This window comes from Brachyhypopomus gauderio, chromosome 9 (genome assembly GCF_052324685.1).
Source record: "Brachyhypopomus gauderio isolate BG-103 chromosome 9, BGAUD_0.2, whole genome shotgun sequence".
NCBI classification, from domain to species: Eukaryota; Metazoa; Chordata; class Actinopteri; order Gymnotiformes; family Hypopomidae; genus Brachyhypopomus; species Brachyhypopomus gauderio.
The window spans coordinates 11,800,600-11,823,489 of NC_135219.1; the positions used below are offsets into that span (position 1 = coordinate 11,800,600).

Below are 22,890 nucleotides of genomic sequence, written 5' to 3' on the forward strand. Positions count from 1 at the left end.
AGACTAAAGGAGGCGGGACACTTTCTCACTTCCGTCAAACGCCACAATCTACGCTTTGAGTGTTTTTGGAGTGTAGCTTAAAAAAACCTTTTCCTTGTAACATTGTATAAGATTTCGAAACGGAATTTAAATGACGGACATTCAGCTACACGTTTTTGAGTGGATTGACTTTAAGGGTGTTTTCTTGTTTTCGTGCGTCTTTTTTCTTTTCTATGATTATTTGCGAAATAAAACACCGAAGAACTTTCCTCCTGGGCCATGGTCTCTGCCATTTATTGGCGATATTCATCATATCGACTTAAAGAATATTCATACTGAGTTAGTACAGGTAAGCGCAAAACTACAAAGCCAGTCATATCTTGGCTACATTCTACTGCAGTGATTCCCTGATCTAATTTTAACCGAAAATGTACAGACACATACAAGTCGCTCATTGTGCATGTAGATCCGAAATAAAGATATCCATTATTATCCCTTTGCAGATGACACACAAATATGGACATGTTTTCAGCATTCGACTTGTCGGACTGAGGTTTGTTATCGTGAATGGATATAAATTAGTTAAAAAGGTGTATGTAGACCAAGGAGATGTGTTTGCTGATCGCCCAAATTTACCCTTGGCTAATGATATTTTGGGCGGAAGGAAAGGTACGTATGTATGACAGGTGGGCAAATCAACAGTAGACCCTCTTAATGTTTGATTCTGGTAAACTGTTAAACACATTGTAAAGACTAGTCGTATTAATTTAATAGTTAGTCTTTAGTACAGTAAATATATTGCAATTTGTTCCTTTACTGTGTTAATACATTAAAAGTAATTTTATGCATTCCTCAGTGTACAACTTGGGCTTTGTCATAAGTATAATCACAGATATATTAGTTTAGAACAGTAAATAAAGATACTATTTGGGTCTTTTATCGAACATGTTTTTGAGAACCTTTTTATTTGGGGTAAATAGGAGTTCTTTTGTCCAATGGTTATACCTGGAAGCAGCAGAGACGGTTTGCTCTGTCTACACTTCGAAATTTTGGACTTGGAAAGAAAAGCTTGGAGCCTTCCATCCATCTGGAATGCCGCTACCTGAAAGAAGCCATGTCAGATGAGCAAGGTGATGCCTCCTAAGATACTGTATGAACTGTAGTTTAGATTTTTAGTTTTTACATTGAAAAGCCCAGATAGCTGAGAAAAGTGATATGTATTTTTGCATAAATGGCACCCACAATGTTATGTCATAATGATGATTAAATGCTTAACAATAAAGCCTTAACAAGCAATATACAAACAATATTGTACAGTGTCATGTGTTTGTGTAGTACATAGGAAGAATGCAACCTTTGTATAATTATTCATTTCCTGCTTGTATGGATTAATTTTTTATGTATGACATAAATAATATAACATACATATGTTCTGTCCCATTTCTAGGGAGAATGTTTGATCCTCAGTGGCTGATGAACAATGCTGTCTCTAATGTGATCTGTGTCCTGGTGTTTGGTGATCGGTTTGAGTACAGTGATAGTGAATTCCAAACCATGCTGAAAGCTATTAATGAGGTTGTTTACCTGCAGGGTGGCATCTGGGCTCAGGTACATGGACTCAAATCAAATCAAATATATTTGTATAGCGCTTTTCACAACATATGTTGTCACAAAGCGCTTTACAGGATTTACAAGGTTAACAATACTATGGGTCCAAATCCCTAATGAGCAAGCCAAAGGTGACAGTGGCAAGGAAAAGGGGAATAGGAAGAAATCTTGGGAGGACCAAGACTCAAAAGGGAACCCATCCTCCATTGGGCGGCCCGTTAACACACAAATTACACAAAAACAAATTATACAGACTAATACACAAGTTACAAATAAATCACACAGTCAGGCTAAGTATAAGGTAACTAGAATGAAAGTTCTGGGTGTTGATATTGTCAATGTAAATGTCTTATGATGAACACCAGGTTTTCATTCCGAGTCGGAGCGATGATACTGGAATTGTAGGCTCCAACTGCAGTGTTACTCCCCAAGTGAACCTCGGAGAAGAAAGATATGTGATGTGGTAAATATGTAACAGGTTATTCAAAGGCCAAACTAAACAGATAAGTCTTTAGTTGAGTTTTAAACATTGAGACTGTGTCTGAGTCCCGAATAAAGGCAGGAAGATTATTCCAAAGTTGTGGAGCTTTAAAAGAAAAGGCTCTTCCACCTGCTGTGATCTTTTTGATCCTAGGAACAGTTAATAAGCCTGCGTCCTGTGAACGAAGCGAATGTGCTGGATTGTAATGATCAATAAGTTCACTAAGATACTCTGGAGCTAAGCCATGCAGTGTTTTATATGTTAATAAAAGTATTTTATAGTCAATACGGAATCTAACTGGCAGCCAATGTAATGACGATAGTATGGGACTAATGTGATCAAATTTTTTAGTTTTCATTAAAACGGACGCTGCTGCGTTCTGAACAAGCTGGAGTTTGTTTATCGATTAACCAGAACATCCAGCTAGAAGACTATTGCAATAATCTAGGTGAGAGGATATGAATGCATGGATTAGCTTTTCCGCATCACTAGTATTTAATTTATTTCAAATGTTAGCAATGTTGCGTAAGTGAAAGAACGCTACCCTAGTTATATTATTAATGTGTGTATCGAACAAGAGATCTGGGTCTATTGTGACACCTAAGTTCTTTACCTCTGCGCTGGGGGTTATAGTAAAGGAATGTAGATTCAATGCTACATTACGTATCTTCTCTCTCGCTGCCCTAGACCCAACTATTATTAGCTCTGTTTTATTTGGATTTAGTGCTAGAAAGTTACACGCCATCCAATGTTTTATCTCTTGTACACATGTAAAGTGTAAATAGAAGTGGTCCTAGGACTGTCCCTTGTGGGACATCATATTTAACCTGAACAGATTTAGATGTTTTATTATTAACACTTACACATTGGAAGCGGTCGGTCAGATATGATCTAAACCAGGAGAGTGCAACTCCTTTAATACCTACTGTGTTTTCTAGTCGATCCAGCAAAATGTTGTGGTCTACAGTATCAAAAGCTGCGCTAAGATCTAACAGTATAAGGAACGAGATGAGCCCATTATCTGACGATATCAGTAAATCATTCACTACCCTGAGTGAAGCTGTTTCAGTGCTGTGGTTCGGTCTAAATCCTGATTGGAACTTTTCATGGATACTATTTGATTGGAGATAATGGTTTAACTGATTGTAAACTGCTTTTTCTAAAATTTTAGAGATAAATGGGAGATTAGAAATTGGTCTATAGTTGGCTAGAATCTGCGGATCAAGATTCTGTTTTTTAATCAAGGGTCTAATTACGGCACATTTTAATTGTTTGGGCACATATCCTAGGTTAGACGAATGAATTAGTGTTGTGAGGTCTTTTTGCGATATAGGATCGAAGCCATTTAGCTCAGTAATATTTTTAGATGCGTAGTTACTAATACCTATACTACTGGGGTTGGATTGGAGATTAGGCTGTGATGTATTATGACTCTGTAGTCGGATAATATCTATTTTATTACTAAGTGCCGTATTAGAACTAGTGTCATTGATATTTCTTGTTAGTTTTGATACAGTCGCGAAGAGAAATCTAGGGTTATTTTTGTTGTTTTCTATTAGTGTCGAATAATATGAGGCTCTAGCTTTTATTAGGGCATGTTTATATTTGACTACGGCGTCTATTTGACCATGTACTCACATGGCTTTGTGTGTGTGTGTGTGTGTGTGTGTGTGTGTATTATTTATATATATATATATATATATATATATATATATATATATATATAATACACACACACACACACACACACTGTATATATCACACTCACTCGCATGCACTCACGCACACATATATATACTGTATATGCAAGGTGCACTTGCTGTCTTGAATGAGAAATTCTAAATCATTGTCCATGTATGTGTATAATACTGAGTGTTAATGTGTCCTATGCCCTATTTCAAGTCTGTGTACTGTTACCTAGTCTAAGCTAGGGGTTTAGGCATTCGAAGATGTGGACATATATGTCATGCTTCTTGGTCTCAATACACTTTCATTACTTGTTAGCAGTGCTATCATTGTAATTGATGATATGAGATCCGATCATGTTTTATTCTTTTCTTTGCACTTTGTTTCCTTGGTATTGGTGATGTTTGTTCTATGTAATCTTTGGGAATGTGAGCCAGTGATTCAGTGTTAAGAAATCAATTTCACAAGCTTCACACCTGTGCTCATGTGTCTCTAGGTGTACAACATGTTTCCATGGCTCATGCGCCGACTTCCTGGTCCTCACCAAAAAATCTTCCACTTGTTTAAAAAGATCATTGACTTTGTCCGTTCCAAGATAACAGAGCACAGAGTGAACTATGACCCCTCAAACCCACGAGACTATATTGACTGCTTCCTCACCGAGATGGCAAAGGTAAGTAGTAATACTCTTCACCAGGTTTTCCAAAGCAGATACTGCACCCCCTGATGCACAGGAGACATCTCTTTGCTCCCTGTGTGTGGATTCAGGTTTTATTCATTCATATACCAGACTAAACAAGACACTTAGTGATAATTCATGCATTTGGTAACATTCTGTTCATAAGCCTTACTCTAGCAGCCTGGAAGCAGATGGCAGGCAAATACAATATAAGGCAAATACACATTTAAACTGTAACATGGCAACTGAGGCATGAGTTCAGGAGTAAGGAGACTTTAAACAACGACAAACATGTTTGTCACACTCTGGTTCTGACCACAGTGTGACATAAACACACACAAAAAGAAACAAAGAACAGGAAGATGTAGAACAAAAATTATATATATAAAAGAAGACCTGGCAAACTGCAGAACGCTATGAGAGGTGTTCAGTTTATTTGGTAGATCAGAAATAGGTTAAACAATTTCTTCAGGCTAAATATTTAAATGATTAATTAAAATCTCTGCAGAGAGAAATCTGAGGTTTCCTGTCATTTTCTGTAGTGGAAAGAAGATGAAGCTGCTGGGTTTGATATGGAAAATCTGTGCTGTTGTACTCTGGACCTTTTTGGTGCTGGGAGTGAGACCACCTCCACTACCATGTACTGGGGCCTGCTGTACATGATCAAATACCCTGAGATTCAGGGTAAGTGCATGATGAGTTAACATCTGCTCCAACATCTGCTACAGACTTTCACATTCAGTTATGATGATTGGGGTTAACATGTAACAATCAACTCTGACTGGCTGGTAGGTGTTCATTAAAAACATTTCTTACTCACCTCTGCAGAATACTCCAGTTCAAACTATTGTTATTCAGGAATAACACACTGCTGAACTGTTCAACACCACCTTTGAGTAGGCATTGTTTTGTAGATAATTTGTATGTACTAATTTTCATAAATTATTCTTAGCCAAAATACAAGCAGAGATTGACAGGGTGGTGGGGTCTTCACGCCAACCATCTATGTCAGACAAGGAGAACCTTCCATACACCAACGCTGTTATTCATGAGATTCAGAGGATGGCAAACATCATTCCACTTAATGTTGTCCGGGCTGCCACAGAAGACACTCAGATAGAAGAGTACTGTATCCCAAAGGTGGGCTCAGAATGATGCATGTGTACCTGCACATCTTTGGAAACACGAGACCTGGTTCTTCATATCCAAAGATCTGGTTCATAATGTTCATCAGAGCTGCAATAATTGTTTGTATTGTTCTGCAGGGCACAATCGTGATTGGCAACCTGACTTCAGTTCTGTTCGATGAGTCAGAGTGGGAGACACCTCAGATATTTAACCCAGGTCACTTCCTGGATGATAATGGAAACTTTAGGAAGAGGGAGGCCTTCATGCCATTTTCTGCAGGTACAGTAATAATCACTATTATTCAAGTGCATATACAGTGGCCTTTCTGCAGGTACAGTAATTATCACCATTATTCAAGTTTATATACATTGGCCTTTATGCAGGTACAGTAATTTTCACCATTATTCAAATGCATATACAGTGATCTGCAAAACTTTGGGCTCCCCTGACCACAATTACTATTTCTGTGAACCAGTAAGTAAATTGAAGGTGAAGAGATTTTCACACAGGTTTCAACCTTTTAAGCATTATCAATGTAATATTTTGGTTTCATACATTTTTAGAATGAACAAATGAATTATACCTTGCAAAAGTATGGGAACCCCAGGAGATCTGAGTGGGGGTGGGGTGGGCGGAGCCAGTCGTGACATTAGTTTTGCTTTTGGCCCTTTTCCTTTTTTATGTTGAAAACATGTAAATTTGTAAATTTTAAAATACAAAGGGAATGTCATCTTTAACTTTGTCTTTTGAACATCATTTCATTTTCCACTTGCTTTTCACAGTAACTGTAATTACAACTTGTTCAGGGGTGTCTTTTGCCACACTTTCTACATACTTTCAGGAACAACCGTGAAAACCAAGCTTGTAGTTACACTGATGTAATGGAATGACTGCTACGAGTTGTACTGACGTCTTCAGAAATGTTTTTCTCTCTCTATTTATCTCTCTTCAGACACTGTGAAAACCACAAGAAATAAAAAGTGCTTTGTTCAAGACATGCACTTCCTAGTCTTTTGAATGTTGCTGGCGGTGTTGCTCGTTGCTAGAATTGCTTTTACAAAACATTAGCTAGCACAACATTAGCTAGCATAATAAAAATGTAACAAACATAAACATTTACCGTGTGCACCTATTAGACCGTGTTTAGACTATGGTTGTTCTGTGATTTATGCCTGTCCTGATCCGCCATGTTGGTTATGACCCATTGTTCCATAGTTTCACATGACCCATTACCATTAACAGTAAGTCACAACAAGTATAAATTTTCTAACCAACTGTTATTCTAAGGATCCAAACACATTTTACTCTCCCTTAAACCTGATATCACTTGACTCCAGTGCTTTTTAATAATTGCATGAACTGAAATGAGTCATGTGACTCCATTTCATTTCATGCTGATTATAAGGTGTGCGGCCTAATCTCTCGCGTGTTCTTCGACAACACTGATGAAGACATTTAGCTTCAATATCGCAAAGAGATAAAGATTCACACTGTAAACATAACATACCAGAATTTCCAGAATAGGATTCCTTAGGTCTTTAGTTGCTTTTAAAAATATGTTTGCAATATATACAGTGCATCCGGAAAGTATTCACTGCACTTCACTTTTTCCACATTTTGTTACGTTACAGCCTTATTCCAAATTGTATTAAATTAATCTCTTTCCTCAAAATTCTACACAAAATACCCCATTATGACCATGCGAAAAAAATTCTTGTGGGTTTTGAAAATGTATTAAAATTAAAAAACAAAGAAATCATATTTACGCAAGTATTCACAGCCTTTGCTTAATACTTTGTAGAACCACCTTTGGCAGCAACTACAGCCTCAAGTCTTTTTGAATATGATGCCACAAGCTTGGCACACCTATCTTTAGGCAGTTTTGCCCATTCTTCTTTGCAGTACCTCTGAAGCTCCATCAGGTTGGATGGGAGAGATCTGTGCACAGCCATTTTTAGATCTCTCCAGAGATGTTCAGTCGGATTCAAGTCTGGGCTCTGGCTGGGCCACTCCAGGATATTCACAGAGTGGTCCTGAAGCCACTCTTTTGAGATCTTGGCTGTATGCTTCGGGTCGTGGTCCTGCTGAAAAATGAACCGTCACCCCAGGTCTGTGGTCAAGAATGCTCTGGAGCAGGTTTTCATCCAGGATGTCTCTGTACATTGCTGCATTCATCTTTCCCTCTATCCTGACTAGTCTGCCAGTTCCTGCTGCTGAAAAACATCCCCATAGCATGATGCTGCCACCACCATGCTTGACTGTAGGGATGGTATTGGCCTCGTGAATAGCAGTGCCTGGTTTCCTCCAAACATGACGCCTGGCATTCACACCAAAGAGTTCAATCTTTGTCTCATCAGATCAGAGAATTTAGTTTCTCATGGTCTGAGAGTCCTTCAGGTGCCTTTTGGCAAATTCTAGATGGGCTGCCTTGTGCCTAAGGAGTGGCTTTCGCCTGGCAACTCTGCCATACAGGCCTGATTGGTGGATTGCTGCAGAGATGGTTGTCCTTCTGCAAGGTTCTCCTCTCTCCACAGAGGAACGCTGGAGCTCTGACAGAGTGACCATCAGGTTCTTGGTCACCTCCCTGACAAAGGCCCTTCTCCCCTGATCGCTCAATTTAGACGGCCGGCCAGCTCTAGGAAGAGCCCTGGTGGTTCCAAACTTCTTCCATTTACGAATGATTGAGGCCACTGTGCTCATTTGGGACCTTCAAAGCAGCAGAAATGTTTCTGTATTCTTTCCCAGATTTGTGCCTCGAGACATTTTTGTCTCGGAGGTCTACAGACAATTCCTTTGACTTTATGCGTGGTGTTTGCGCTCTGACATGCACTCAACTATGGGACCTTATATAGATAGGTGTATGCTTTTCCAAATCATGTCCAATCAACTGGATTTACCACAGGTGGACTCCATTTAAGCTGTAGAAACATCTCAAGGATGATCAGTGGAAACAGGATGCACCTGAGCTCAATTTTGTGCTTCATGGCGAAGGCTGTCAATACTTATGTGAATGTGATTTCTTATTTTTAATAAATGTTCAGAACTCTCAAGAAAACCTTTTTCACATAGTCATAATGGGGTATTTTGTGTAGAATTTTGAGGTGAGAGAATAATTTAATACAATTGAAATAAGGCTGTAACAAAATGTGGAAAAAGTGAAGCGCTGTGAATACTTTCCGGATGCACTGTACATCAGATTATAAGTACTCAGGAAGAAACATTTGGAGTGCCCTAATGTAAGATAAGATAAACCTTTATTAGTCCCGCAATGGGGAAATTTACAACTCCCAGCAGCAAAGTGACAGTAGTACAAAGTGACAAAGTGACAGTAGTACAAAGGACAGGACTCCAAACGTACACGATACATATATACATATAGAATATAAGCAAAAAAGAACTATAAGCAAAAGGTGTATTGTTATCGAGAGCAGTGCTGATTGTACAGTCTAACTGCAGCAGGGGTGAAGGATCTCCGGTAACGCTCTGTAACACACTTTGGGTGACACAGTCGGTCACAGAAGGTGCTACCCAGAGCTGATAAAGTCTCAAACATGGGGTGGGATTCATTGTCTATAAGAGTTGCTAGTTTTTTTAGCATCCTCCTTTCTGTTATGGTAATGTTATGGTAATGTCTTCCACCTGCTGCAGTGAAGTTTGTACTGTTTTATTTGTGCTTTTTTGTTGTTTTTCTTTGCTTTTCTCATCCCAGGAAAGAGGGTGTGTCTGGGAGAGCACCTGGCCCGTATGGAGCTCTTCCTGTTCTTCACGTCTCTCCTTCAGCACTTCACTTTTTCACCACCAGAGGGGGTCGAGCCCAAACTGGAGTTCAGATCAGGTGCCACACTCTGCCCTCATCCATACCAACTCTGTGCTGTCCCCCGCTGAGATATTGTATAAAGGGCTATAAAGAATAAAACTCCATGTGTGACCGATGAGGTTGGAACTTTTTATGACAGAAGTGTCTTAGGTCGGACAGAATATGGAAAGCTATTGGGTTAGAAGTGCATCTCCTGAACCTTAAAGATCTTAATTTTTCTTTTAATACTTTAGTAAAGGAAGCTAGGTCTGCTTACTTTGCTAATTTATTTTTACTTTCTGATGATAACAGGTTTCTTTCTCTTTTTTTGTTGATAAGGTCATAACAGGTTCAGTATTAAGCCTGAGACGTGGGTATCAATTATTAGACCCCATCTTCTTTTTCTGCTTTGGATACAGGTTGTGTTCTGGCTTATTTTAAACATGAATTGTTCAGTGTTTAATAAAGAAATCTTTTTTATTTTAAGTATACATTAATACGCCAACAAGCTTATGTAGGCCTAATACACTATACCAAACATGGTACCATCTCTTTTAATGTGATAAAAAGCAAATTATTTTGAGTATGTGTATTTGTATTCGCCTCGCCCCCTCCCCCTTGCCTCCTCTTGCATACACAACCTGTGCCCCCCCAGCGCCCACTCCACTAATCTGACATGGAAATGAGCGGTAGTCTAACCCTAACCCTCTACCTAACCCCCAAAACTGGGAAGTTTTGTTTTGAGTTTTTTTTTTTTTTGTTTTATTGACACTCAAATAGTTTGCGCCCTGGGCAGTTGCCCACATTGCCCATAGCTAAAACTGGCCCTGCTGAAAACACACTAGTTTTTCTCATTAAGAAAAAGTAAGTACTACTGAGAGTAAGTACTACTGAGCCGAGTAGAATGGTGAGACGAGACCGTTGAGAGCAAGAGAACATGCAACATACAAATGTGACCTTTTCATGCAATGTGTGCTTTGATTTCAACTGGTGGAAATTGGAAATGTTCAATAAATATTCATAAACAGTTCAACTGTGTGATTCCTTCTTATTTTATAACCATAACAATATGACCTCTTCCTCTTCCAGCTTTAATAGTTGAACACTTGTCAGTGAACTATAAAAACACATAAAAAAACGAAATCGTTCATTAACCTTAATCGAGATAAAATGTTCAATAAATCATGATCTTGATTTGAGATCATATCGCCCAGCATTATGTCAAAGGATGGTTAGGACGGGGTGTCAAACTCATTTTCACCGCAAGCCACATCAGCATAATCGTTACCCATATGTAACTTATAAATGTACCTACTCCTTAATGTTAAATAACTCTGAATTTATTACTTATTCAAGTTACAAAAATTACAGATACTATATTTGCGTAAATGTAAAAAAAAATGTTTGCTTGTTGCTGTTATAACAAAATCCTTTCAATTTGTTAGGTTATTAAACCCACATTACTCCATCAATCAACGATCAAACTATCCAAGTGAATAAAGAACAATTGATCAAATATATCACATTTACTTTGTTCAAAACTTGAAATATCAAATTACTGTGAAAATAGCGAATGTGCTTCAAAAATGCTCCCTCTGAAAAAGACTGAAGCGCGGCGATTTATTCAGCCACAACAAAGCAGCTTTTACTGCCGTTTCGTTTGTGGTTGTGAACACATTTTGTTGCTATCGCACTTTGCTTTTTAATTCTTTGACATTTCGTCGTTTTTCTTGATGGCTAATTTTGTTTGGTTGCAAAATGCCGACGTATAGTACTGTGACAACTGCCACCGCTTCATACCCGTTTTTCTCCTTGAAGCGCAAACATCGCTTCCCCATCTTTCTTGAAACACCCTTCTATCTGCATCGATATTTCTCTTCCTGGACATTTTGGGATCATTATTTGTATTTCCCAATTACACTTATTGGGAAAATCGCATCGATATGGAAACACTGCAGTGTCGAGATGCCGTCACTTCGCGGGTAACATAATTGCGGGAAATGTAGTTTTTGCTCACTTTTACTTCTTTTTTTTGACAATTTTGCTTTTTAAGCTCTCGCGTGCAACATAAAATGACGCGGCGGGCCACATTTGGCCCGCGGGCCTTGGGTTTGACACCTGTGGTTTAGGACATTTACGCAATATAGCTACACTCAGTGGCATGCACACATAGACCTCAGGTGGTGCTAAAGCACCACCAACTCTGCCCTTTATCAGCGAAAGTGCCCTTTTGAAACTTCGTTTTTTATTATTATCATCATTTTACTGAGGTCGGTTTGAAATGATCTTTTGAAAACCTGAGCGATTAAAAACAATGCTCTGAAATGCGCCACCACCTCGCACACACCCGACCTCTCTCTTCCTTTGTCTCATCAGATGCGCTACAGCAGCAGTTCAGTTCAGCGAGTGGAAGGAAGCGTCTTCAGCACAGCACGACCGGTCACAGATAGACTTCTTCTCCCGTGCCCCACCAGGCAGCGTCTTCAGCACAGCACGACCGGTCACAGATAGACTTCTTCTCCCGTGCCCCACCAGGCAGGTAACATATACATCAAGTCAAATCGTACCGTTTGCCCTCTAAGCCCAACGTGAAATCATTTTGTTGTGCAGTTAAATGTCTCATACAGCACCAAACTACTAAGCATTTTTAGCCGATGGTCACCTGATAAAATAGTCGCTCTAGCCCAAATTAATGATAGATAATGTGAGGACGACCACATACAAATAATTAAGGTAGAGTTTGCAAATCTATGTGTTAAGCTGAACGTTTTCTGTTGTATAGGTTTTGTTAGGCAACATAAATTAACACATTCGTTTGTGAAAGAAGAAATGGGAAGTTCCCCATTACCTGTGAAAAATGCCCATCTGCATTCATGTAATGACAACACTCAGTAGCCTATAACTCCTCGTACTTTTTGGTCTTTTTACTGTCTTAATTTTAGGCCTATATTGATTTACTAATTGCAAAATATATGCAACAAGGCCTGCAGACAGTGGAGGGTAAACAGAAGTTAACTGAAGGACTTTACAATGACTGTATAGCCTATAGTTAATATTGGATATGGATTTTATCAGTTGGCGGTGTGACTTTTTCTACTGAAAACTACTCATGTTTAGAGAATGTTACAAATAAAAGTCAAATTTTATTCAACATGCGCTTGTAATTTTTTTTTTATAATGAAGTGTTCCACATGCGCTAAAAAGTGCCCTTCACCCCCCCCCCCCCTCCCCCAAAATGTCTGTGCACGCCACTGGCTACACTATTATGGAAGTTATTCTGTCTCAATATTCAAATGAAAATGTAATACGCATTTACATTTACATGTTCCACTCTTACAAGCAACTTTGAGCTCAAAATTCAAATTCAAATGCAATAATTCCATTTACATTTGTAATGTGATAGACGTCTATTCATATTTCATTTACACATACATTTTGATGCTTTATATGTGTCTTTATTGAAATGAAAATGTATTTCCCGATTTGAATTAACAAGTTCATGTGATCATGCAAAGGTTGTATCAAAATCATAATTAAAATGCTATTAGCTTAATATGCTTTGCATTTCGTGATAACACAACGTAATTTTCAACCTCACCACCAGGCTAAAAAGATGTCAATATTCAAACGTTATCCGACCATAGTTTCTGTCGGCGATCTACAAAAAACAGTCGGCAACTGAAAAACCAGCCTAAAATCGTGTAGTGTGAACCGGGCATAAGGTGTAGTCTGAGACCTAGGCAAACTATAACGTGGAGGAAAAGAACTCGTACGAAAGACAGACCAAAGAATAAAAATGTACACTGAACACTCGATTAAACAAACACAATCTATGAACCCCAAAGTTATAGTCTGAGACTAGGGAAAGGCATGAAACGTAGACAACGGAAGCTTATACTAAGGATTTACCAAGGCATGAAAACAGGGCCACTCGACTCAAACAAGGACAATCTATGAACCCACAAGGTGTAGTATGGAGTGAGATTACGGTCTTTAATATGAGAGCGCAAAGATAAGATTCAATCAAGCAAGTCAGACACACTGAGCACGCAAAATCAAGAAAACCGAGCGCTGTTAAGTGCGCTCACTTCCCTGTTTTCAGCGCGTGTTTCAGTTTTTTGCTCACTTCTAAATTTTCTGCTCGCGTCATGATTACAAGTACGTTACAGATCAAGGCTTGGTAGAGGATTACCTGCGAGTTCAAGTAATCATGCTGCGTCTGTGGCATTAACCACACTAAACAGGGACGCTGGGGGGTTCTGGATAACATCACTCATCGAGGCAGTACCGCTTTATAACTTTAAAAATACGACAGCACAATGTTTATTTAAATAAACCAGCATTAACGAGCAGAAATGGTTTTCTGTTTCTGATCACACGAGACGCTTCACGGAGGTCGGCCTTTCTACCGCCGTAGTTTGAGGCACACAGTTGCTCTGCCACAGCTGAATAAAGTGAAGCCGTGGAATCTAATTTGACTATAATTTGACTATAGTGGAAGACCATGGAAATGAAAATGCAATCTGCTCGGATTGCACTTTCAAAATGCATTTTGACACAGTTTGAGCACTGTTGGTATCGTAATGTTAGTGCAAACAGGAGAGGCGCTATTTCTCCATTAACGTTTGAATATTGACATCTTTTTAGCGTGGTGGTGAGGTTGAAAATTACGTTTCAAACGTGTTATCACGAAATGCAAAGCATATTAAGCGAATAGCATTTTAATTATAATTTTGATACAACCTTTGCATGATCACATGAACTTGATAATTCAAATTGGAAATAAATTTTCATTTCAATAATGACACAAATAAAGCATCAAAATGTATGTGTAAATGAAATATGAATAGACGTCTATCACATTGCAAATGTAAATGGAATTATTGCATTTGAATTTTGAGCTCAAAGTTGCTTGTATGAGTGGAACATGTAAATGCAAATACGTATTACATTTTCATTTGAATATTGATACAGAAAAACTGCCATACACTATATACTGAGTGCTGTTTGAAGAATACAGAACATTATAGGATGCGGTCGTAGACTAAAGGAGGCGGGACACTTTCTCACTTCCTTAAAAAACGCCACAATCTACGCTTTGAGTGTTTTTGGAGTGTAGCTTAAAAAAAACCTTTTCCTTGTAACATTGTATAAGATTTTGAAACGGAATTTAAATGACGGACATTCAGCTACACGTTTTTGAGTGGATTGACTTTAAGTGTGTTTTCTTGTTTTCGTGCGTCTTTTTTATTTTCTATGATTATTTGAGAAATAAAACACCGAAGAACTTTCCTCCTGGGCCATGGTCTCTGCCATTTATTGGCGATATTCATCATATCGACTTAAAGAAGATTCATACTGAGTTAGTACAGGTAAGCGCAAAACTACAAAGCCAGTCATATCTTGGCTACATTCTACTTCAGTGATTCCCTGATCTAATTTTAACCGAAAATGTACAGACACATACAAGTCGCTCATTGTGCATGTAGATCCGAAATAAAGATATCCATTATTATCCCTTTGCAGATGACACACAAATATGGACATGTTTTCAGCATTCGACTTGTCGGACTGAGGTTTGTTATCGTGAATGGATATAAATTAGTTAAAAAGGTGTATGTAGACCAAGGAGACGTGTTTGCTGATCGCCCAAATGTACCCTTGGCTAATGATATTTTTGGCGGAAGTAAAGGTACGTATGTATGACAGGTGGGCAAATCAACAGTAGACCCTCTTAATGTTTGATTCTGGTAAACTGTTAAACACATTGTAAAGACTAGTCGTATTAATTTAATAGTTACTCTTTAGTACAGTAAATATATTGCAATTTGTTCCTTTACTGTGTTAATACATTAAAAGTAATTTTATGCATTCCTCAGTGTACAACTTGGGCTTTGTCATAAGTATAATCACAGATATATTAGTTTAGAACAGTAAATAAAGATACTATTTGGGTCTTTTATCGAACATGTTTTTGAGAACCTTTTTATTTGGGGTAAATAGGAGTTCTTTTGTCCAATGGTTATACCTGGAAGCAGCAGAGACGGTTTGCTCTGTCTACACTTCGAAATTTTGGACTGGGAAAGAAAAGCTTGGAGCCTTCCATCCATCTGGAATGCCGCTACCTGAAAGAAGCCATGTCAGATGAGCAAGGTGATGCCTCCTAAGATACTGTATGAACTGTAGTTTAGATTTTTAGTTTTTACATTGAAAAGCCTAGATAGCTGAGAAAAGTGATATGTATTTTTGCATAAATGGCACCCACAATGTTATGTCATAATGATGATTAAATGCTTAACAATAAAGCCTTAACAAGCAATATACAAACAATATTGTACAGTGTCATGTGTTTGTGTAGTACATAGGAAGAATGCAACCTTTGTATAATTATTCATTTCCTGCTTGTATGGATTAATTTTTTATGTATGACATAAATAATATAACATACATATGTTCTGTCCCATTTCTAGGGAGAATGTTTGATCCTCAGTGGCTGATGAACAATGCTGTCTCTAATGTGATCTGTGTCCTGGTGTTTGGTGATCGCTTTGAGTACAGTGATAGTGAATTCCAAACCATGCTGAAAGCCATTAATGAGGTTGTTTACCTGCAGGGTGGCATCTGGGCTCAGGTACATGGACTCACATGGCTTTGTGTGTGTGTGTGTGTGTGTGTGTGTGTGTGTGTATATATATATATACTCACGCACACACATATATACTGTATATGCAAGGTGCACTTGCTGTCTTGAATGAGAGAAAATGTGATGAGTAGATTCAGTAATGTGGAAATTCTAAATCATTGTCCATGTATGTGTATAATACTAAGTATTAATGTGTTCTATGCCCTATTTCAAGTCTGTGTACTGTTACCTAGTGTAAGCTAGGGGTTTAGGCATTCGAAGATGTGGACATATATGTCATGCTTCTTGGTCTCAATACACTTCCATTACTTGTTGGCAGTGCTATCATTGTAATTGATGATATGAGATCCGATCATGTTTTATTCTTTTCTTTGCACTTTGTTTCCTTGGTATTGGTGATGTTTGTTCTATGTAATCTTTGGGAATGTGAGCCAGTGATTCAGTGTTAAGAAATCAATTTCACAAGCTTCACACCTGTGCTCATGTGTCTCTAGGTGTACAACATGTTTCCATGGCTCATGCGCCGACTTCCTGGTCCTCACCAAAAAATCTTCCACTTGAATAAAAAGATAATTGACTTTGTCCGTTCCAAGATAACAGAGCACAGAGTGAACTATGACCCCTCAAACCCACGAGACTATATTGACTGCTTCCTCACCGAGATGGCAAAGGTAAGTAGTAATACTCTTCACCAGGTTTTCCAAAGCAGATACTGCACCCCCTGATGCACAGGAGACATCTCTTTGCCCCCTGTGTGTGGATTCAGGTTTGATTCATTCATATACCAGACTAAACAAGACACTTAGTGATAATTCATGCATTCATGCATTTGGTAACATTCCGTTTATGAGGCTTACTCTAGCAGCCTGGAAGCAGATGGCAGGCAAATACAATTTAAGGCAAATTCACATTTAAACTGTAACATGGCAACTGAGGCATGAGTTCAGGAGTAAGGAGACTTTAAACAATGACAAACATGTTTGTCACACTCTGGTTCTGACCACAGTGTGACATAAACACACACAAAAAAGAAACAAAGAACAGGAAGATGTAGAACAAAAATTATATATATAAAAGAAGACCTGGCAAACTGCAGAACGCTATGAGAGGTGTTCAGTTTATTTGGTAGATCAGAAATAGGTTAAACATTTTCTTCAGGCTAAATATTTAATTAAATGATTAATTAAAATCTCTGCAGAGAGAAATCTGAGGTTTCCTGTCATTTTCTGTAGTGGAAAGAAGATGAAGCTGCTGGGTTTGATATGGAAAATCTGTGCTGTTGTACTCTGGACCTTTTTGGTGCTGGGAGTGAGACCACCTCCACTACCATGTACTGGGGCCTGCTGTACATGATCAAATACCCTGAGATTCAGGGTAAGTGCATGATGAGTTAACATCTGCTCCAACATCTGCTACAGACTTTCACATTCAGTTATGATGATTGGGGTTAACATGTAACAATCAACTCTGACTGGCTGGTAGGTGTTCATTAAAAACATTTCTTACTCACCTCTGCAGAATACTCCAGTTCAAACTATTGTTATTCAGGAATAACACACTGCTGAACTGTTCAACACCACCTTTGAGTAGGCATTGTTTTGTAGATAATTTGTATGTACTAATTTTCATAAATTATTCTTAGCCAAAATACAAGCAGAGATTGACAGGGTGGTGGGGTCTTCACGCCAACCATCTATGTCAGACAAGGAGAACCTTCCATACACCAACGCTGTTATTCATGAGATTCAGAGGATGGCAAACATCATTCCACTTAACGTTGTCCGGGCTGCCACAGAAGACACTCAGATAGAAGAGTACTGTATCCCAAAGGTGGGCTCAGAATGATGCATGTGTACCTGCACATCTTTGGAAACACGAGACCTGGTTCTTCATATCCAAAGATCTGGTTCATAATGTTCATCAGAGCTGCAATAATTGTTTGTATTGTTCTGCAGGGCACAATCGTGATTGGCAACCTGACTTCAGTTCTGTTCGATGAGTCAGAGTGGGAGACACCTCAGATATTTAACCCAGGTCACTTCCTGGATGATAATGGAAACTTTAGGAAGAGGGAGGCCTTCATGCCATTTTCTGCAGGTACAGTAATAATCACTATTATTCAAGTGCATATACAGTGGCCTTTCTGCAGGTACAGTAATTATCACCATTATTCAAGTTTATATACATTGGCCTTTATGCAGGTACAGTAATTTTCACCATTATTCAAATGCATATACAGTGATCTGCAAAACTTTGGGCTCCCCTGACCACAATTACTATTTCTGTGAACCAGTAAGTAAATTGAAGGTGAAGAGATTTTCACACAGGTTTCAACCTTTTAAGCATTATCAATGTAATATTTTGGTTTCATACATTTTTAGAATGAACAAATGAATTATACCTTGCAAAAGTATGGGAACCCCAGGAGATCTGAGTGGGGGTGGGGTGGGCGGAGCCAGTCGTGACATTAGTTTTGCTTTTGGCCCTTTTCCTTTTTTATGTTGAAAACATGTAAATTTGTAAATTTTAAAATACAAAGGGAATGTCATCTTTAACTTTGTCTTTTGAACATCATTTCATTTTCCACTTGCTTTTCACAGTAACTGTAATTACAACTTGTTCAGGGGTGTCTTTTGCCACACTTTCTACATACTTTCAGGAACAACCGTGAAAACCAAGCTTGTAGTTACACTGATGTAATGGAATGACTGCTACGAGTTGTACTGACGTCTTCAGAAATGTTTTTCTCTCTCTATTTATCTCTCTTCAGACACTGTGAAAACCACAAGAAATAAAAAGTGCTTTGTTCAAGACATGCACTTCCTAGTCTTTTGAATGTTGCTGGCGGTGTTGCTCGTTGCTAGAATTGCTTTTACAAAACATTAGCTAGCACAACATTAGCTAGCATAATAAAAATGTAACAAACATAAACATTTACCGTGTGCACCTATTAGACCGTGTTTAGACTATGGTTGTTCTGTGATTTATGCCTGTCCTGATCCGCCATGTTGGTTATGACCCATTGTTCCATAGTTTCACATGACCCATTACCATTAACAGTAAGTCACAACAAGTATAAATTTTCTAACCAACTGTTATTCTAAGGATGCACATTCCAAACACATTTTACTCTCCCTTAAACCTGATATCACTTGACTCCAGTGCTTTTTAATAATTGCATGAACTGAAATGAGTCATGTGACTCCATTTCATTTCATGCTGATTATAAGGTGTGCGGCCTAATCTCTCGCGTGTTCTGCGACAACACTGATGAAGACATTTAGCTTCAATATCGCAAAGAGATAAAGATTCACACTGTAAACATAACATACCAGAATTTCCAGAATAGGATTCCTTAGGTCTTTAGTTGCTTTTAAAAATATGTTTGCAATATATACAGTGCATCCGGAAAGTATTCACTGCACTTCACTTTTTCCACATTTTGTTACGTTACAGCCTTATTCCAAATTGTATTAAATTAATCTCTTTCCTCAAAATTCTACACAAAATACCCCATTATGACCATGCGAAAAAAATTCTTGTGGGTTTTGAAAATGTATTAAAATTAAAAAACAAAGAAATCATATTTACGCAAGTATTCACAGCCTTTGCTTAATACTTTGTAGAACCACCTTTGGCAGCAACTACAGCCTCAAGTATTTTTGAATATGATGCCACAAGCTTGGCACACCTATCTTTAGGCAGTTTTGCCCATTCTTCTTTGCAGTACCTCTGAAGCTCCATCAGGTTGGATGGGAGAGATCTGTGCACAGCCATTTTTAGATCTCTCCAGAGATGTTCAGTCGGATTCAAGTCTGGGCTCTGGCTGGGCCACTCCAGGATATTCACAGAGTGGTTCTGAAGCCACTCTTTTGAGATCTTGGCTGTATGCTTCGGGTCGTGGTCCTGCTGAAAAATGAACCGTCACCCCAGGTCTGTGGTCAAGAATGCTCTGGAGCAGGTTTTCATCCAGGATGTCTCTGTACATTGCTGCATTCATCTTTCCCTCTATCCTGACTAGTCTGCCAGTTCCTGCTGCTGAAAAACATCCCCATAGCATGATGCTGCCACCACCATGCTTGACTGTAGGGATGGTATTGGCCTCGTGAATAGCAGTGCCTGGTTTCCTCCAAACATGACGCCTGGCATTCACACCAAAGAGTTCAATCTTTGTCTCATCAGATCAGAGAATTTAGTTTCTCATGGTCTGAGAGTCCTTCAGGTGCCTTTTGGCAAATTCTAGATGGGCTGCCTTGTGCCTAAGGAGTGGCTTTCGCCTGGCAACTCTGCCATACAGGCCTGATTGGTGGATTGCTGCAGAGATGGTTGTCCTTCTGCAAGGTTCTCCTCTCTCCACAGAGGAACGCTGGAGCTCTGACAGAGTGACCATCAGGTTCTTGGTCACCTCCCTGACAAAGGCCCTTCTCCCCTGATCGCTCAATTTAGACGGCCGGCCAGCTCTAGGAAGAGCCCTGGTGGTTCCAAACTTCTTCCATTTACGAATGATTGAGGCCACTGTGCTCATTTGGGACCTTCAAAGCAGCAGAAATGTTTCTGTATTCTTTCCCAGATTTGTGCCTCGAGACATTTTTGTCTCGGAGGTCTACAGACAATTCCTTTGACTTTATGCGTGGTGTTTGCGCTCTGACATGCACTCAACTATGGGACCTTATATAGATAGGTGTATGCTTTTCCAAATCATGTCCAATCAACTGGATTTACCACAGGTGGACTCCATTTAAGCTGTAGAAACATCTCAAGGATGATCAGTGGAAACAGGATGCACCTGAGCTCAATTTTGTGCTTCATGGCGAAGGCTGTCAATACATATGTGAATGTGATTTCTTATTTTTAATAAATGTTCAGAACTCTCAAGAAAACCTTTTTCACATAGTCATAATGGGGTATTTTGTGTAGAATTTTGAGGTGAGAGAATAATTTAATACAATTGAAATAAGGCTGTAACAAAATGTGGAAAAAGTGAAGCGCTGTGAATACTTTCCGGATGCACTGTACATCAGATTATAAGTACTCAGGAAGAAACATTTGGAGTGCCCTAATGTAAGATAAGATAAACCTTTATTAGTCCCGCAATGGGGAAATTTACAACTCCCAGCAGCAAAGTGACAGTAGTACAAAGTGACAAAGTGACAGTAGTACAAAGGACAGGACTCCAAACGTACACGATACATATATACATATAGAATATAAGCAAAAAAGAACTATAAGCAAAAAGTGTATTGTTATCGAGAGCAGTGCTGATTGTACAGTCTAACTGCAGCAGGGGTGAAGGATCTCCGGTAACGCTCTGCAACACACTTTGGGTGACACAGTCGGTCACAGAAGGTGCTGCCCAGAGCTGATAAAGTCTCAAACATGGGGTTGGATTCATTGTCTATAAGAGTTGCTAGTTTTTTTAGCATCCTCCTTTCTGTTATGGTAATGTTATGGTAATGTCTTCCACCTGCTGCAGTGAAGTTTTAGTTGTTTTATTTGGGGTTTTTTGTTGTTTTTCTGTGCTTTTCCCATCCCAGGAAAGAGGGTGTGTCTGGGAGAGCACCTGGCCCGTATGGAGCTCTTCCTGTTCTTCACGTCTCTCCTTCAGCACTTCACTTTTTCACCACCAGAGGGGGTCGAGCCCAAACTGGAGTTCAGATCAGGTGCCACACTCTGCCCTCATCCATACCAACTCTGTGCTGTCCCCCGCTGAGATATTGTATAAAGGGCTATAAAGAATAAAGCTCCATGTGTGACCGATGAGGTTGGATCTTTAAGACGGAAGTGTCTTAGGTCGGACAGAATATGGAAAGCTATTGGGTTAGAAGTGCATTTCCTGAACCTTAAAGATCTTAATTTTTCTTTTAATACTTTAGTAAAGGAAGCTAGGTCTTACTTTCTGATGATAACAGGTTTCTTTCTCTTTTTTTGTTGATAAGGTCATAACAGGTTCAGTATTAAGCCTGAGACGTGGGTATCAATTATTAGTCCCCCATCTTCTTTTTCTGCTTTGGGTACAGGTTGTGTTCTGGCTTATTTTAAACATGAATTGTTCAGTGTTTAATAAAGAAATCTAACTTATACCCAATGGTGCTTAAGAATTACAGGCCGGTATTGAAACTTCCATTCTTAGCTAAAATTTAGAGAAGGTGGCTAATCAAATTACTGTTGTTTTAAAGAAATACAATATTTATGACAATTTCCAGTCTGGGATTCTGAAGTGGCATTCTGGGTAGATTGTTCTGCTGAGGGTCTACAGTGATTTATTAATGTGTGCTGATGCAGGTGATTGCTCAGTGTTATATTACTTTACCGTACTTGGTTATTTTGGTTTTTGGTTTTTAATTATATCACGTAACATTTTTAACAATTTTAACAATAGGCCCACTGCTCATGTTCTTAAAATAGTCTACGATATTCTAAAAATGTATATTCTATATTTATATATTCTATATTTATTTAAATAATCTAAACATTTTCAAACAATTTTAGGGATCTGAATGAATAATGAATTTAATGCTAATAAAAACAAAACAAAAACACTCCTGTGTTGGATAGTGAGGAAAATCCACTGCAAGAAAACATGCAACATACAAATGTGACCTTTTCATGCAATGTATGCTTTGGAAATAGGAAATGTTCAATAAATATCCTTCTTGATATATGATTCCTTCTTATGTTATAGCCATAACAAAAATACCTCTTCCAATAGAAAACATCCCAGCTTTAATAGTGAACAGAAAAAACGAAATCGTTCATTAACCGTAATCGAGATAAAATGTTCAGTAAATCATGATCTTGATTTGAGATCATATCGCCAAACACTATGTTATAGTATGGTTTGCGTCACATAAAGGACAATACTGCATACAGGACCTTTACGCAATATACAC

General features: G+C 38.7%; 2 protein-coding genes across 3 annotated transcripts; both read left to right on the top strand.

The window, feature by feature from the left end:
• The first annotated feature begins 27 nt into the window (after positions 1-27).
• On the top strand, positions 28-9,805 carry LOC143523041 (cytochrome P450 2J4-like). Its single transcript, XM_077017169.1, has 9 exons — positions 28-328; positions 483-648; positions 960-1,109; positions 1,427-1,587; positions 4,251-4,427; positions 4,976-5,117; positions 5,386-5,573; positions 5,699-5,840; positions 9,271-9,805. Exons 1-9 carry the CDS (start codon positions 131-133, stop codon positions 9,444-9,446), a joined length of 1,500 nt encoding a protein of 499 aa, XP_076873284.1. The 5' UTR covers positions 28-130; the 3' UTR covers positions 9,447-9,805.
• Positions 9,806-14,377: 4,572 nt separating this feature from the next.
• LOC143523040 (cytochrome P450 2J2-like) lies at positions 14,378-22,664 on the top strand. Of its 2 annotated transcripts, none has more exons than XM_077017167.1 (9): positions 14,378-14,729; positions 14,884-15,049; positions 15,361-15,510; positions 15,828-15,988; positions 16,495-16,671; positions 17,233-17,374; positions 17,643-17,830; positions 17,956-18,097; positions 18,771-19,350. In XM_077017167.1, exons 1-9 carry the CDS (start codon positions 14,532-14,534, stop codon positions 18,833-18,835), a joined length of 1,389 nt encoding a protein of 462 aa, XP_076873282.1. In that variant the 5' UTR covers positions 14,378-14,531; the 3' UTR covers positions 18,836-19,350. The 2 variants fall into 2 exon arrangements, with proteins under 2 accessions (XP_076873282.1, XP_076873281.1); XM_077017166.1 differs by lacking the exon at positions 18,771-19,350 and adding an exon at positions 21,535-22,664 and having other exon boundaries at positions 14,381-14,729.
• Positions 22,665-22,890: the final 226 nt, after the last annotated feature.